Here is an 18,048-nt window from a genome sequence, read left to right as displayed (position 1 = left end):
GTTTGGGGGGAGATTTCATTGCAGGAAGCTGCTTCCAGTTCACCCGGAGTGTCTTGGCTCTAATTTAGATGAGTTTCCATGAGACTTTAATTCTCCAGCCTAGCTTCTCCATTCTCAACGATGTAAAGCTTTGGTCACATAAGCATCTCTGTCAAATTGCTCTTCAAACTTGAGCACAACATCTAGCCTGGCGCTTTGATGTTAAGCGAGTACTTCCTAATTTCATGCAAGAATGATGCCAACCCATTTATCTTAACCCAGAACCTCCCAATCATTTGACATTAATCTCTTAGGCCATTCCAAAGAGAGAGAAAAATATATACATTTTTCAAGTAGAAAAATCACCACAATTGTTTCTATTCAACTTCTGGTCTAGCCAGACTTGTGATAGCAGCAGGGACACTGTACTGCCAGCATGCAATGCTGTTTACCACGCAGAGTACTGAGTATTGTCTGAAAATCGTTGACCAATTAATGAGCTACGGATACTGATTCTACTGCTCAACAGCACAGTGGGATGAACACCTTCACCTACATAATTGTGGAGGTACAAGGATAGTAAATCCTCACCACCTTCTCATGGGCAAATCAGGGCAAGACAATGAATGCTCTCTTTGCTGGCAATGGCCAGATACTGAAAGTCAATGTTAAAAGAGATCTCCATTGTAGAACTGAGGAGGTGCGGCACTATTAAGAGATTGACTGAAGAAGGGTCTCAACCCAAAACGTCACCCATTCCTTTTCTCCAGGGATGTTGCCTGACCCGCTGAGTTACTCCAGCCAGCCTTTTGTGTTGGTCTACTGTTAGGGATTAATCTTTCAGAGGAGATATTAAATCAAGTGCCTTTCTGACTTAAATGTTTGTTTTAAAAACCAGTCTTACCAACCTACTTCAAAAAAGAGCGCGCAAGCGTTCCAGAAAAATGATCCCTCAACCAGGTTATGTGATCATTATCACGGGCCACAATTTCCCACTTTACAGCAATGGCTACACTTCAGAAGAACTGCATTGACATCATATAGTTTTTTGGGTGCCGAGTCCAGGCTGCAGGTAGGACGACAGCTGCGGGCTGCTGGAGGACAGTGGAGTGACGAGGGTCTGAAGAAGGGTTTCGGTCTGAAACGTTGCCCATTTCCTTCGCTCCATAGATGCTGCCGCACCAGCTGAGTTTCCCCAGCACTTTTGTCTACCTTTGACATCAAATACTTTTGGATGCCTTGAATTTGTAGAAGATCCCAAGTCATTCTCGTCACACTTCTGCAATGACTGAAATGTCGAGCTATGAATGTCCGGAGACTGGGGAGGGCAACTGGAGATGGGAGGTCAAAGAGTAGAGCCTCTAATGATGGCTGCTGTTGTATCAGAGCTGGAACAACAAGAGTCAACATTTTTGCTGGAAGGTGACAGGAAACCAAGAGGGAAAATGGCCCGCTCTGTCCGCTCAATGTTGGGATCACTTCCATTACACTTTCACTGGAGCTGGGGGATGGTGGGGGGGGGGGGAGATTAGAATGAGGTGCAGAGTAGGAGCCAAAGTATCGGTGAACTGACATTCCAGGATGGGCGTCTTACTTTAATCATCACCTCCTGACCTTTAAAGGCAACTAAATAAGTGATGCAAAATAAATAATTCATGAGATTCAATTGGTAAATAAACACAAAGGAGACTGAGGCTCAATTAATCAATGTCATCAGTCTCAATCACCATGGAAATATTAAATGAAAATCAATCACACTGATAAGAGGGGATTAAGGTCACGAGGGCACTCCCCAAACAAAACTACACATCCTCAGGGAGTTGACTATCCTCTCCACACTACCCTATTTTTCTGATCCTCTCAAATTATTACATACTGACTTGACTCTCAACATCTCCCTCTCCCGTTCTCTGTGTCATTTTCCATTTCTCTCCCGTTATTTTTAGTCCTCTTTCTCTGGACTATTCTGTGCGTTTCCATCTCATTGTCAACAAAAACCTTTTAGCAAAATGACACCCGCTCCAAGTCAGCTTGCAGGTTCTTTAACAAACCACCAAATAAAATAATAGAGCCTATTGTTGAGGAATATTTGACGATGCCGGATAAATGAGTTTTTATTTAAAGGAGGTGGAAAGGCAGGGACACTTTGGGGAGGGGAAAACAACCCCCAGGTGTGGTACAATGGTGCAGCTGCTAGAGCTGCTGCCTCAGGGCAATTTGATCCTAACCTCGGGGGGCTGTCTGTGTAGAATTTGCACTTTTTCCTTGTGACCACGTGGGTTTCCCCCAGGTGCTCCGGCTTCCCACACATCACAACAATGTATGGGTTTGCAAACCAATCGGCCTCTGGAAAATTGCCCCATGTATGTTGGGACTGGTTGTGAAAATGGGATAACATGGAACTATTGTGAATGGGTGATTGGTGGTCATAGTAGACTCTGTGGGCCAAAGAGTCTGTTTCCATGTCGTGTATCTAAACTAAACTGAACTCAACTTAGGAGCTCGAGTGGAAGATTGCAACCTTTACGTGGTCCTCCCTGTTTCGACGGATGCAATCAAACAGTGTGCACTATCAAATAGAACAAGTTGTCCTACAACTTTAGGCTGTGGACGCCATACGCAAGAAGAAGAATTTAGGAGCTTGGCACAGTTGCCAATGATAAAAAACACATCAACTGGGGATGCACAGAGGGACAGAATTAGGGGCGCATTAGCCCCGACTTCAGGGAAGCTCACCAAGTCTGTCCTTTCTCCCACTTTCTGGCAGCTCTCCAGTGTCTAAAAGTCAAGCTCTGCCAAGTATCTGCATCTAACTCACTCTCCAGCCTTGCGATCCCGAGTGCAATAAACCCCAATCTTTACAATGTTGTGCTTCTGACTCCACATCCTCATTTCAGCTGGATTAGAAATTTGAATTTGCCCCACCTAATATAAAAGTTGGATGAGTCGAGCAGCCTTGGTAAGCAGAGCGTTGGATTACTGCCACAAACTAAGAGTGATCGCCAATTCCGCTTCAGCCCATCCTTCCTCACACCATTTCTTCCCATTCTTTATTAGGGAGGCCTCTGAAAGCAGGGCCCTGGCATTTGAAGGACTGGGGTGTGATTGGGATCACTTGCCCCGGAGATGTCTCTCCCACCACACCTTCATCCGCCTCACCTGTCTCCTTTTGGTCTCCGCTTTTGCACATTCTTCCCTTTAGGCCTCCTTTCACTCCCGATGCAAGAGGTGCCACCTGGACCTGTTACCCGTATCGATTCCAAACCTTTGGAGGATTTCTTGAATGTAAATTCCACTGGCTCTCCTTCTTTCAGACTGCGGAAGCCTTCCATGTGCAGCTTGCTCTGGAATAAACAACACCCAGTGGTAAGGAGATGGTTTCCACTTAGAACAAACTATTTTCTTACGGCTTTTAGAGATACAGCCTAGCAACAGGCCCTTTGGCCTACTGAGTCCGTGCCAACCAGTGATCACCCCGCATCATTTTTGTTTAGATATACAGCATGGAAACTCTATGCTGCACAAAAAGGACAATTTTACAACTTACCAAAGACCATTAACCTACATGTCTTTGGAATGTGAGAGGAAACCAGAGCACTGGACAAAACCACAGCTGTCACAGGGAGAATGTACAAACTCTGTACAAACAGCACCCATAGTCGGGATCGAACCTGGGTCTCTGGCGCTGCAAAGCAGCAACTCTACCGCTGTACCACCCGAAAAGGACAAATCTCCCAATGATTTTACTTAAGAGGATCTCCAGAGACCCGGGTTCAATCCCGACTACAGGTGCTGTCTGTATGGAGTTTGTAAGTTCTCCCCATCACCTGCGTGGGTTTTCTCCTGTTTTCCCCAAAAACGTACAGGTTAGTCGGCGAATTGGCTTGGTAAAATTGTACATTGTCCCTGTTGTGTGTAGGATCGCGGGGTCGCTGGCTGGCATGGACTCGGTGGAACGAGGGGGTCTGTTTCCGCATTGTATCTCCAAACTAAGCTAATAAACCACAATAAACTGGGAATGATGCTGGGCAACAAACAGAAGGTCAGATAACTTGCTGAACCAGAAACACCTGTGTATCCAGCGCCAGTCTGTGCATGTCAGCCTGACCCATACGGAAGTGTTTGCCATTTGTCTCAGACCTGCCAAAACGGGGATGGTCCGCTTTGGGGGTTTGTCACAATTTGCAACCTTCCTCACTCACTGCCATCCGACCCCAGGGATTCGCAGCACAGAACGAGTAATTTAATGTTACGCTTCCCCACTGCCCAACCCCCCACTCTCTCCCTGTGCAGGCAAATCTGGGACATTCCAGACCCACTGATAGATACTGCAGGAGGTGAGTTAGTTAGTGCTGTAAATAATAGCCTGATAATGATAAGCCAGAATAGGCCAGTGTGTCAGATCCTCTAATCACAGGAGCCGGTCTAAGTGAGGGGCCTGCTGAGAGCTCAAGACATCCCTTCGCATACACAGTGCTCAAGGCATTCCCAGCCTCCCTACCGCTCTGTCCACTGCACTAAAAGAAATGCCCCAGGAATTATTTATCTCTCTATTATGAGAAATAAATTCAAAGGCGAGGCATGGTTACTCCAAATTACTATTTGTGTAAAGCTTATCACACACAGCCACTTCTGCAATCCATGCCCGGCTGCCCTGAACAACAATCTGCATAAACCATTGAGGAAAGAATAAACAAACAGGAGACAAAAGGTGAGCCACAGGGAACCTCCGGCAACTGGCATTATCTCCACATCTTGATCCCCCGTGGACAAATGTACTATACATGCAGCTCACGTCCCACACACCCCTCTGCCCATCACCCACAAGCAAGCCCTCCCACGTGTTCCCAGGTGATTTGTTGACCAAGTATTTCTGGCCAATTAGTTTAGTTTTTTTAGTTTAGAGATACAGCGCGGAAACAGGCCCTTCTGCCCACCGAGTTCACACCGACCAGCAATCACCATCCTACAGTTGTACAGGGTCTTGCAGTTGTACAGGGTCTTGGTGAGACCACACCTGGAGTATTGCGTACAGTTTTGGTCTCCTAATCTGAGAAAAGACATTCTTGCCATAGAGGGAGTACAGAGAAGGTTCACCAGACCGATTCCTGGGATGTCAGGACTTTCATATGAAGAAAGACTGGATAGACTCGGTTTGTACGCGCTAGAATTTAGAAGATTGAGGGGGGATCTTATAGAAACTTACAAAATTCTTAAGGGGTTGGACAGGCTAGATGCAGGAAGATTGTTCCCGATGTTGGGGAAGTCCAGAACAAGGGGTCACAGTTTAAGGATAAGGGGGAAATCTTTTTGGACCGAGATGAGGAAAACATTTTTCACACAGAGAGTGGTGAATCTCTGGAATTCTCTGCCACAGAAGGTAGTTGAGGCCAGTTCATTGGCTATATTTAAGAGGGAGTTAGATGTGGCCCTTGTGGCTAAAGGGATCAGAGAGTATGGAGAGAAGGCAGGTACAGGATGCTGAGTTGGATGATCAGCCATGATCATATTGAATGGCTGTGCAGGCTTGAAGGGGCCGAATGGCCTACTCCTGCACCCATTTTCTATGTTTCTATGTTCTATGTTTCTATGTTACACACACTAGGGACAATTTTTTTTTAACACACACACACCAAGCCAATTAACCTACATACCTGTACGTCTTTGGAATGTGGGAGGAAACCGAAGCTCAGAGAAAACCCATGCGGTTACGGGGAGAACATACAAACTTCGTACAGCCAGCACCCGTAGTTCGGATCGAACCCGGGTCTCTGGCGCTGCGAGCGCGGTAAAGCAGCAACTCTACTGCTGCGTCACCGTGGCCACCAATTCTGTGAATCGGCAACTGGATTTTCACATGTGTCCCTCTGTTCTTCAAAACATCCTCGGTCCTTACCACCAATTATATACTTCATTGCAATATTATCCCTTCCACATGCATCACCTCACATTTATCGATGTACAGTCCAAATTCCATTGATCTATCTACCCGTTCTCCTGCATCTCCTAGGACCACCCGTCTCACACTATCAACTTCAACAACATTACCAACTTTTGTCATCTGAAAACTTACCAATCATACTTTCCACATTATCTCCAAGTTGTTAATGTTCATAATAGCAAACACTAAATATACCAACACCAATCCCCATGATCCACTGCTGGTCACAGGCTTCCTGGAGAAACATCATCTCATATTTCTCTGGGGCAGCTTACAGCCCAGTGGTATCAATATTGATATCTCTCACTTCAGGTAGCCCCTGGCATTCCCTCTCTCTCTCTCTCTCTCTATCCAACCCCCACCCAAGTTGCACTAGCTTCTCATTTACACCCTACAAACAGCTTACAACGGCCTGTTTCCCTTTATCATCATTACTTTTTTTTGCATATCTTTCATTCATTCTTCTTTATCGCTCCACATCACCGTCCATATCCTCGTTTCCCTTATCCCTAACCAGTCTCGACCCGAAAGAGAGGTCTCGACCCGAAACATCACCCATTCCTTCTCTCCAGAGATGCTGCCTGTCCCGCTGAGTTACTCCAGCGTTTTGTGTCCATCTTCCAATTACAACAATTAATATTCTTCACAGACGATTCCTCCTTTCATCTCAAAGATCTTACTAAAGTCCACGTAGGCTACATCAACTGCACTGCCCTTTATAATCTCTTCAAAAATGTTCAATTGGTACATCAGGGCAGCATGGTGTTCGCAGCTGTAGAGTTGCTGCCTTACAACATCAGAGACCCGGGTTCGATCCTGACTATGGGTACTGTCTGTACGGAGTTTGTACCTTCTCCCCGTGACAGTGTGGGTTCTCTCCGGGTGCTGCGGTTTCCCCCCACATTCCAAAGATGTACTGGTTCGTAGGTTAATTGGCTTTGGTAAATTGTCCCTAGTGTATGTAGGATAGTGCTAGTGTACAGGGATCACTGGTCAGCATGGACTCTGTGGGCCGAAGGGTCCGTTTCCTCGCTGTATCTCTAAACTAAACTAAACTGGCCCTCTCCATAACAAAGCCATACTGACTTTCTTTGAATATAACCCCCTTCCAGGTGTAGAATTGGAATTATCGCCATTAACTTTACTACTATCAACATTACCCTTACAAGGCCTCTATTTACCAGGCTAATCCTTGGAGTCCTTCTTGAATAAAGACACCACAACTTTGTTAAGGATAGGAAAAGGCGCATTAACTTTACAATTTGCAGAAGGATTATCACACATCAACTTTATTGTGTACAATGGGATCAAAAGAACTCTTTTGACAATGTAGTAGAAATTCAACAGCACAGGATTTATAACTTAGAAGACTGCCGATAAAATCCACAGGAAAACTAACAAATACTAGCTATTCTTAATGAGTAAGATTAACTTACATCTGCTTCCCAATACAAAATGGGATTGATATAGCCTTGATGGGACCCAGCATAGATCCAATGGGCCGAATGGCCATGTTGGTTTTAGTTATTCATTATTTATTAGAATTACAACTCTAGTGATTCCACATCATCAATCAGCTTTAAAAGCCACTGGATAATCAATAACCAGCTTTCTAACGTACAAGATACTTGATAGATTTGACATAGGTATGTTTTATGATGTGCAGAAGTATTGACTTTCACCAAATTTATGATATATACAAGAGGTTCAACATAAACCAGCTATATAATTTAGAGTGTAAATCAACTTACAATGGGTTTACAACACAGATGTTTCGCCAAGTACTATCTTTGTAAACTGCCATGCACTGCCATTATTATATACAAAGGAATCAATTATGTTTAAGTGGATTGACAAAAAATAAACTTTATAAAGTATGTGACCTATAATAAACACCATTTATTACTGCACGTTGACTTTGTTTAATAAAAGTTAATGAAGTTCAGGGAGAACAACAAGGAATAGCTTTATAGCATCTCATGGCATTGGTGCTAGTTTACTAGTGTTAGGTGTATGGACATACAGTGATAAAAATTGATTTAGCTTGCTGTTCATACAAATTATACCATACACCTCAGGTAACACAAAACAAAAAATAACAAGAGTACAGAACATAGTGTTGTAAATAAAACACCAATTTTTTTTGAAAATGCATGGACTGCCACAAGGTAGATTGGAAGATTGGCAATTCATCTCTAGCATACGAGAGGCCCTTCACAAATCTAATCACAGCAGGGAGAAAGCTAGTCTCAAATCTCGTGTTAAGTGTTTTCAAGCCTTTATATCTCCTGCACAATGGGAAAGGAGAGAAGAGCGAATGACTGGGGTTTGAACGTTGCTTAGTTATATTGGTTGCTTTCCTGAGGCAGCGCAAGGTGTAAATTGACTCAATGGGGGGGGGTGGGGAGAGAGCTGCTTTGCATGGTGGACTGGGATGCATTAACATCTCTCAGCAATTTCTTGCAGTCTTGGGCAATGCAGTTTCAGGGCTGCCAACATTGGGTGAGACAAAAAGGCTGGAGAAACTCAGCGGGTGCAGCAGCATCCATGGAGCGAAGGAAACAGCAACGTTTCGGGCCGAAACCCTTCGTCTGAAGAAGGGTTTCGGGCCCGAAACGTTGCCTGTTTCCTTCGCTCCATGGATGCTGCTGCACCCGCTGAGTTTCTCCAGCCTTTTTGTGTAACCTTCGATTCTCCAGCATCTGCAGTTCCCTCTTAAACATTGGGTGAGAGTTGGGAGTGAAAATTGGTGAGAGACCAAGCCCGAGCGGGAGCGTATCGACGGAGTGGGGGGGGGGGGGGGGGGGGGGGGGGGGGGGGGGGGGGGGGGGGGGGGGGAGAGGGGGTGCCCCCCAATGGACCAGAACAAATTAATAATGAATCGACACAAGGAACGGGAAAGCTCTCAAACATCTTCATTTCCACACGGTTGATACAGACTGGGATGTATACACCACCCTGCTTCATTAGAATTAGAATTAGAATTTCCTTTATTGTCATTCAGACCTTACGGTCTGAACGAAATTTCGTGCCTGCAGTCATACATACAATAATACAATAATGAAGTCTATAGCTAGTGCCTTCATTTTTCTGACTTAGAGGGAGAGGTTGTAGTCCTGGCACCATGCCACTAAGCTGTGTGACTCTTTACTGATCCCCGTCTCATCATTGTTTCAGATCCAGCTCACTATTTTAGTTAGTAGCCCGGGTTTAGAAGAATGAGTGGGAACCTCATTGAAACATACAGAATCGTGAAAGGCTTAGATAGAGTGGACGTGGAGAGGATGTTTCCACTAGTGGGAGAATCTAGGACTAGAGGTCATAGCCTCAGAATTAAAGGATGTTCTTTTAGGAAGGAGATGAGGAGAAATGTCTTTAGTCAGGGAGGTGAATCTGTGGAGTTCTTTGCCACAGAAGGCTGTGGAGGCCAAGTCAGTGGATATTTTTAAGGCATAGATAGATTCTTGATCAGTACAGGTGCCGGGGTCATGGGCAGGAGAATGGGGTTGGGAGGGGTGTGTGGAAAGAGGTTGATCAGCCATGATTGAATGGCGGAGTAGACTTGATGGGCCAAATGGCTTAATTCTACTCCTATCACTTATGACCTTACGACTATGTTGGTGACACCTGAACATTTGTAAATGGGAGTTAGAGCAGTTTGGTCACACAATCATGAGTATAATAAGGAACTGAGAACACAGCATTGTGGGGCAGCAGTGTTGATAGCCATTGTGAAGGATGCTATCCTTCCTGATTGCAGTCTATGGGTCAGGAAGTCAAAAATCCAGTTACAGAGTGGGCACTAAGACAGATTCATGAATTTATCGAATATCCAACATTGGCTTATTACGTATTGTTCAGGAAGTTAAACATACATAAGCACCATAATATATAAACGGTGTAATACTGTGCAGGCAGATTAACTCAGGATTAGTGTTATAATGTACGTGGGTGGGGGGGGAGGAATCAGTAATTCCAACTTTATGTTGTTGCTGTTGATATTACCAAGTTATAATAGTTAACAGAAGCATCAGCATTCCCAGCTTTATAGCAAAAGAAACACAAATGTATTGTATAAAGATCACCCTGCACTAGATATAGAACGTATAATTTAAAGATACAGCACGGCACCAGGCCCTTCGGCCCACCGAGTCCACGATGACCAGTGATCCCCGCACACTAACATTATCCTACACGCATTAGGGACAATTTACATTTATAACCAAGCCAATTAACCTACAAACTTGTACGTCTTTGAAGTGTGGGAGGAGACCAGAGCTTTACGGAGAAAACTCAGGCATGTCACTGGGAGAACGTGCAAACTCCATACAGACAAGCACCCGTAGTTAGGATCGAACCCAGGTCTCCGGTGCTGTAAAGCAGCAACTCTACCGCTGCGACACCATGATGCCCATAGTGCTTCTCAACATACCCAACGTTACATTCTACCAGCAGAGCAACACTCCAGCTTTACTGGAAGAACACATTGTCTTCTAATGTACAGGAGAATCAATAGATTTCCCTTATACGGCTCACTAGGACTAACATCCCACGCTATATAATAAGCAAAGTTTTTTATACTGTGAAGAAGGATCAACAACTTTATAAAAAAAGAATGGATTGACATATTCCGGATTTTGCAATGTACACGGAGATTGATTGAATCAGCTTTATAGGATATTCCACGTGTGCCGGCGTTACATTGTACAGGCGATCAACAAGCTCCAAAATGTGCCACAGGATTAACACAAGGCAGTGCATAACATATTGCAAAATCAACATTGGCTGCAGGATAATGTACAGGATGATCCGACATTCCCAGAAACCGAGCAAGGAAATGGCTTCATAATGTGTTACACCTCAACAAGCACCTCAACTATAACATCCACTGGAGGAACAAATTGATATCAGCTTTTTTAATAAAGGAAGATCAGCGTGCAGATGAATGTCCTTTTATATAACTAAGCAACAGACGACAGCTTACTAGTGTACAGGACAATCAACATATAGGTTTATAATGTATTTGAGGATCATGCAAGAGATGATTGAGATAAAACAACTCTGTAACGTGCAAGCAGACTGAGCTTCAGAATCTGACATCATATCCACAATAAAACATCATATTGATGGACGTTAGCTGATGTAAACCAGAAAAACAAAGGATTAGTGTGTTCTAGCTTGATATGTACACGAGTCTTGACTTACACCAGCTTAAGAATGTAGTATTTTGGTAAACCAGCACCTGCGGTTCCTTGCGCCTATACTTTATAATATGCAGTATACAGGAAAGGCAACATAAACCAAGGTTGTGGTATCCAAGAGGACTGACACACACCAATGTTATGATCTACAAGGATTCTGATAGAAATCAACCATAATATCCTGGAGGATCAACAACCCCAGGTTGGTAAAATTTAGTTTTGGGTTAGTTTAGTTTATTGTCACGTGTACCGAACTGCAGTGGAAAGCTTCAGTGGCTGTTGGTGGATCATCGTGTTGCACACTAAACAGCTCTATAGTGTACAATACAATTAATTTAAAACAACTTTGCCGTGTTCAGGAGTATAACACACAGCAGAATTGTCAACTTTATGCTGGACAAAATAACAGCCATTGGTTTTCAACCCTGCAGGATAAAAGACACATATCAGCTTAAAAATGTACAGAAGCCTCAACCTAATATATACAACAACAACCATCAGTTTTATTCGGCACATTGCACATAACGTGCAAGTGAAATGAATTTGCCAGCAGCGGTACAATGAAAAAGAACACACAAAAACACAATAAAAACTTAACACAAACATCCACCACAGCATTCATCACTATGGTGGAAGGCAAAAAAAAAAAAATTGGCCAGTCCTCCTCCATTTTCCCACCACATTTCCCCATTTTAGCTGCATTGACAAAAAACAAGCTTCTTCTATAAGAACACCATCCGAGGATACAGGTCGTCCATGCGTTACTAATGTGCAATTTAATGACACTGGTATACATGAGCAGACTCCCATAATATTACGAAATTCAAATGTTCGACACCTGGATACTTCCGTACATTTTAAGAAAGTATTTCCTTTTTTGTCTTAAGCGCTTTTGATGTCATTTATATCAACACCATGCAGGCACGGTCTCCATAATAGAATCATTTTTGACAATTTTTTTTTAACTTGGAGGCAAAAGACTTATGGACGTTTGCACAAAAAGAATCTGTCCATTGCCCGGAGATGGCCTGTGGGAATTAATGTGAGATTAGAAATCCACAAGAGTATAAAAGCAAGGATGTAATGCTGAGACTTTGAAGTGCCGGTGAGGGATATGGATCACGTGCAGGCGGATGAGATTATGTTTATCTTAACATCACGTTTGGTGCAGACATTGCAGGCCAAAGGGCCTATTCCTGTGCTGTACTGTTCAACCTGCACCAGTTTTTCAATAGATCAGCTGGTAGCTTAGTTTAGTTTAATTGGCCAATGTAACCCCCCCCCCAGCATCTCTGGAGAACATCAGATAGAGACCCTTCTTCAGTTTGAAAAGGGCTCACCAAATGAAACAGCACCTATCGATGTTCTCCACAGATGCAGCCTGACCTGCGGAGTTTTACTCCAGCACTTTGTATCCTTTAAAATAATCCACAGTATGGAAATATTCAGGACAATCAACATACAGTTTGAAATGTATAGGATGATCGATCAGGACAAGGTTAATAATGGACAAGGTTTGATAACGAAATGGCATACAGTTTTAGAATGCCTAGCAGAACCAGTTTTTTTAATCTATTGCAGGAATTACAACCTTATTACTTTGTAAATGTAATTAAATGTATTACAGTATGCGAAAAATGTTTCAAAACGCTAATATAACACATTCATTTATAGGATGTACAAAGTTGAATAAATTTTGGAGTGATATTTGATATATTTACAAAGCTTTTCAAGTCAAGAATAGAACCCAAAACGGAATGGATTATATTTGGAATAATAGGAGAAGATATCAATTTAAATAAAGATCAAAATGTTTTTTTTAATTATGGGTTAATAATTGGAAAGAAATTGATACTTAAATTTTGGAAAAATACAACCACACCAACTGTTAAAATGTGGATTAGGAATATGATGGACATAGCACGCCTTGAAGAAATGAGACTCCGACTAATAGATAAATATGACCAATTCTTAAGGAGTTGGTCTCCTTTCATCGACTTTTTGGAATCATGTGATGCAGCGGTACCGTAAGGATTGCTGATTTCAGTTCATGACGCGGATAGATCTACATCTCCGAATACAGATTTGAAAAATTCTCTTTTAAGGGGCCTTCTCTTCTATTTCTACTTTCCACTTTCTCTCTTCCTTTTTTTATTTTTTATATACACACTTCACGTTTTTCTACTCTCTACTATCTATTTTTCCACTTTTTCCCCTTTCTATTGTTTTCTTTTTCTTGTCCTGCTTACTTCCTTCTTATAACATAAAACTAGAGGTTGTACATAGAATGGATTACGGTATTACATAGTTGGCACCTAAAATTAGGTTCCACTGTACTGTTTTGTGCTGTATTAACTTCTAATAAAATAAACAAAAAAAAACAAACAAAAAAAAATGTATTACAGTATAACATATCGAAGGTACTTGCACCCAAGTTACTAACTAAAGTGTAGTGCTGCATATATTGTCGATTCTACAGTACCAACCTTCTACATTTAAAAGGCATTTAGATAGGTACATGAATAGGAATGATTTAAAAAGATATGGGCAGGTGGGACTAGTGAAGAAGGGGCGTCTTGGTCGGCATGGACAAGTGCGGCTGCAGGGCAAGTTTCAATGCTTCCTGTGACTATGACAATAGACAGATTGGCCTAATGGTGTTGTAAGGCAGTAACTCTGTGCTACCGTGACGCCCCTGTGCATCGAAAATATTATGAATGCAAAATATTTCACAGGTTTCAGCAGCAGCTTGGCCTCGGGCAATGTATTATTGAACCCCACCTCCTAGACCCAAAGACAGTCTTTGACAGAGGCCAGGCTCGTTTGAAACTTTAGCTTCTGTTGAAGGCACAAAGCTGTAAAGCTTTTCAAAAAAAAGACAAAAGTACTGGAGTAACTCAGCAGGCTAGGAGGCATCTCTGGAGAACCTGGGGCAGTGATGTTTCGAGTCAGTACCCTTCATCAGACTGATTGTGAAACTTTTTAAACATATGCCTGTTTCCTATTTCTTAGTTTAGTTTAGTTTAGAGCTATAGTGCCAAAATTAGCCCTTCGGCCCACCATGTCCACACCGACCAGCGATCCCCATACACCAACACTATCCTCCACATAGGGGCAATTAACTTACAAACTGGTACGCTTTGGAGTGTGGTAGGAAACTGAAACACCCGGGGAAACGCACGCGGCCACGAGAACATACAAACTCCGCACAGACAGCACCTGTAATCAGGCTCAAACCCAGGTGTCTGGCGCTGTAGGCATCAACTCTGGTGCCACTGGTGCTGCCAGTGAAAGATTGTTGCGGACTGCCCCCACAAAGAAGTTAACAGCCTCGGTAAACTGAGGGATTATCTGCAGTCCTTAAAACCATTTCCTAGCAGAATACAAAGGAGGCTTCTTTGAGTTCTTGAGCATGTTTCATCAGCAGGAATAACTACATCCACCATCTTTTTATTTTTTAAGAAAACTATTAAGGCCAGCCTTTTACACCATAACTAACGAGTGAGAGGGGTGATGCATGTGCATTCTTCCCAAATCATTGTGTGTAAGCTACATAAATTGGTATGGCATCACCAGAAAAGTTGTAGAATCACATTATTGCAAGTTGCTGCTGTTATTTAAATGTTGCTGCATATAGATAATGAGAAATGATGCACCTTGTAGACTGAAATCGATTAAAAAAAAAAATAAACAACAAATCAACCGATTTGCCAAACACTAACAAAAAATATTAAAATATGCTCAAACTGAGCAAAAAAAAAAAAGTGACGTCGGGGTAGAGTTGCTGCCTTATGGCGCCAGGGGCCCAGGTTCAATCCCGACTACCAGTGCTGTCTTACACACAGAGTTTGCACGTTCTACCCGTGACCTGCGTGGGCTTTCTTCGGGTGCTCGGGTCTCCTCTCACACTTCAAAGGGTACAGGTTTGTACAAAGGGTACAGGGTTGTAGTTGTATGAAATAACTGCAAATGCTGGGACAGACACAGACACAGACACAATGCAGGATTATCTCAGCAAGACAGGCAGCATCTCTGGAGAGAGGGAATGGGTGACATTTCAGGTCGAGACCCTACACTCTTCTCTAGGTGAATTGGCTTGGGTAAAATTGTAAACGGACCCTAATGTGTAGGATAGTGCTAGTGTATGGGGTGATCGCCGGTCAGTGCGGACTCGGTGGACCGAAGGGCCTGTTTCCACACTGTACCTGTAGATGAGATATGCATGTGCCTTTAATATAGTGACCTCATCACTACTAACCACTCCCCATATCACAAGTATAATTACAACCTCCCCACCCACATATCGTTCTCTAGTTTCTGTGACAGACCACATACAGCTAGTGCTCTTTGTATAAAATACAGTATGAATAAAATGAAGCAAAGTTACAGTGCGTCGCTAACACTTCTTTACAGTACCTCTGAAGTCTAAAATGTTAATCCCATTTACATATAGGCATACCCACATCAAACTGCTTCAAAAATATAAAGGAGATTGAATTGAATAGAAACTAAATTTAGGGTCTGCAGGAAGAGTGATATGCATCACCTTTATAATTTATAGGACAGTCCGTGAACAGCTTTGTGGTCTGTAAACTCTGATCCAAGCTCATTCATGCACTGGCACATCAATATATCGTAGCAACACAAAATATTGCACTGCATTGAAGATTTTGTATTAAAATCCAGAACGATCCTCGATTTTGTATCTAAATTTGAACATTCTTACTCTCATATAATTTTTACGTACAGTTAATTGTAATAAACTGGACCATATCCTCACATGCAGGAATATGTGCATCACTGGCTAGCAAGTATTTTTTCAAACATCTCTCATTTCCCCTTGTACTGAGTGGCTCATCAGTCCATTTCATGGGCAGTTAATCATCAACCACTGATGGGTCTGTTGTTACATACAGGCCAGATTTTGTTCCCTGAAGGGCATTAGTGAACCAGATGAACCACCAGGTCATTTTGTTTCTGATAATACCCTCCCATTCAAGGTTCATTTAATTTAGTTCAATTTACACTACTGAGCTCCCTTGTGGAATACAAATTGGGGTGTCTTCAGGCAATAATCCAAAGACATGGATGTTAGTCTAGTAACTTAAACCAGTATGCCATTGTCTCTAACACCTGCATTACAGAGCAGCTTTATGATATTTGCAGCTATCTCTGTAGAACTTCACATCAAGTGGAGTCATCCACCTACTCGAATGCCTTCACTTAAATGACCATGCATCTACCATAATGTTATATAAACTGGAAAAATAACGGCAGCTTTATAAAGCACTTGACCATTATCAGTATATGTGTACTTTAAATTATACAGGGATCTCCATATACAGAAGATAAGACACAAAATGCTGGGCTGGTTATCTCAGCTGGACAGGCTGCAATTCTGGAGTGACGTTTCGGATCGAGACCCTTCTTCCAACCCGAAACGTCACCCATTCCTTCTCTCCAGAGATGCTGAGTTCCTCCACCATTTCCTGCCTATGTTAGGTTTAAACCAGCATCTGCAGTTCCTTCCGACACCTCTCCATATACAGATTTTCTTGTAATATGTATGGATATAAATATCCCAGATAGTTAATACACAAAATAATCCAGAAATCCAGCGTTGCAAAAAATAAACCTTGAAGATACACTTGTTAACACATGTAAACGACCAGTAATATAGACCAGGCTTTATATTATTTTGAGATATCTTTGTAAAGGATTTATAACAAACATGATTAACAACATGAACAAAACAAAAAGACACAGTGCTGGAGCAACCCAGTGGTCAGGCAGCATCTCTGAAGAGCAAGGATAGGCAACGTTTCATGTCTGGACCCTTCATCAGACCGATCGCCACTACACCAAGTTGTGTCTTACCCTACCTCTCTTCCAGCTTTCTCCCCAGCTTATTATAATAAGTCTGAAGAAGGCTCCCAACCTGAAACGTCACCTATTCATGTTCTCTACAGATACTGTCTGGCCCGAGTTACTCCAGCACTTTATCTTTTTTTTTGTTGTAAACCAGCATCTGGATTCCTTGCATCTATCACAAACAGTTTGTGTTGTTCATTCCACCACGTTGTCAAGTCCCACTCTCTAAACAGTCTTCCTCTCCACCCGCAGAACACTGGGACCACAGTGTGAGAAAAATACACTGAAGCTACTAAACCCCAAAGCTCTACCACCAAGGACAAGTGCATTTGGAATCTGCACACATTTGTGATTCAAGTCATAGTGAAGGGATGGAAGGAGAATGAGATTTTTGGGTCATTGGGAAACTTTGAGGTGGTGAGACCTTTTCAGGTTGCACCTGAATAGAACAGCTGCAATATCCTAGCTGGGAATTTGTTCCTGCTGTTGGAGAGGTTTCTAACTAATTTGGTAGAGATATCACAGATCATGGACCAAGTGCTGGTTTGTATTGATAGGTACCTTATGGCCAGCATAGACATGATGGGCCAAAGCTCCTGTTTTAATGCTGGAATTAAAAAGACAAGCCTTGTGCAAGATAAAAATACGATCCACATACACATAATGTTATAATATTCAGACTCATTTTTGTACTGCAATTTTATAATACACAGCAACACCCTCCTATAATGCAGCAAACGCCAGATATACCAGCTTTCTAATATGAGTCTGACATGTTATGGCCCATTTGGTGCAGAGGTAGATTTGAAACTTCACATAACTTTAAGTATGTTATAATAATCTTAATGTAGCAAAATAATATACTTAAAGTAGTAATGTCCCAAGGTGCTTCATAAGGTGTTATCAAATGAAAAGTTGACTCTACACCACAAAGGAATGTTGTGCAAAAAGGTTTTTAAAAACTACAAAGAAAGATTGAGAGGTTTTTTGTTTTTTTAAAGTGGAGGGGTTTATTGTGAGGGCTCTCCAGTACTTGGGACCCTGGCAGCTGAAAGC

General features: G+C 42.5%; 1 protein-coding gene across 3 annotated transcripts in view; it reads right to left on the bottom strand.

Annotated features, from left to right (window-relative positions):
- LOC129709823 (protein lin-28 homolog A-like) overlaps positions 1-18,048 on the bottom strand; it is a 63,492-nt gene that overhangs the window by 5,805 nt on the left and 39,639 nt on the right. For all 3 annotated transcript variants that reach the window (XM_055656432.1, XM_055656431.1, XM_055656433.1), the window contains exon 3: positions 3,139-3,323. In XM_055656432.1, coding sequence (XP_055512407.1) covers positions 3,139-3,323 — 185 coding nt within the window. The remainder of the gene's footprint in view (positions 1-3,138; positions 3,324-18,048) is intronic.

The sequence above is a fragment of the Leucoraja erinacea genome, chromosome 26, assembly GCF_028641065.1.
Source record: "Leucoraja erinacea ecotype New England chromosome 26, Leri_hhj_1, whole genome shotgun sequence".
Taxonomy (NCBI): domain Eukaryota; kingdom Metazoa; phylum Chordata; class Chondrichthyes; order Rajiformes; family Rajidae; genus Leucoraja; species Leucoraja erinaceus.
This window is presented reverse-complemented; position numbering and strand designations above follow the sequence as displayed.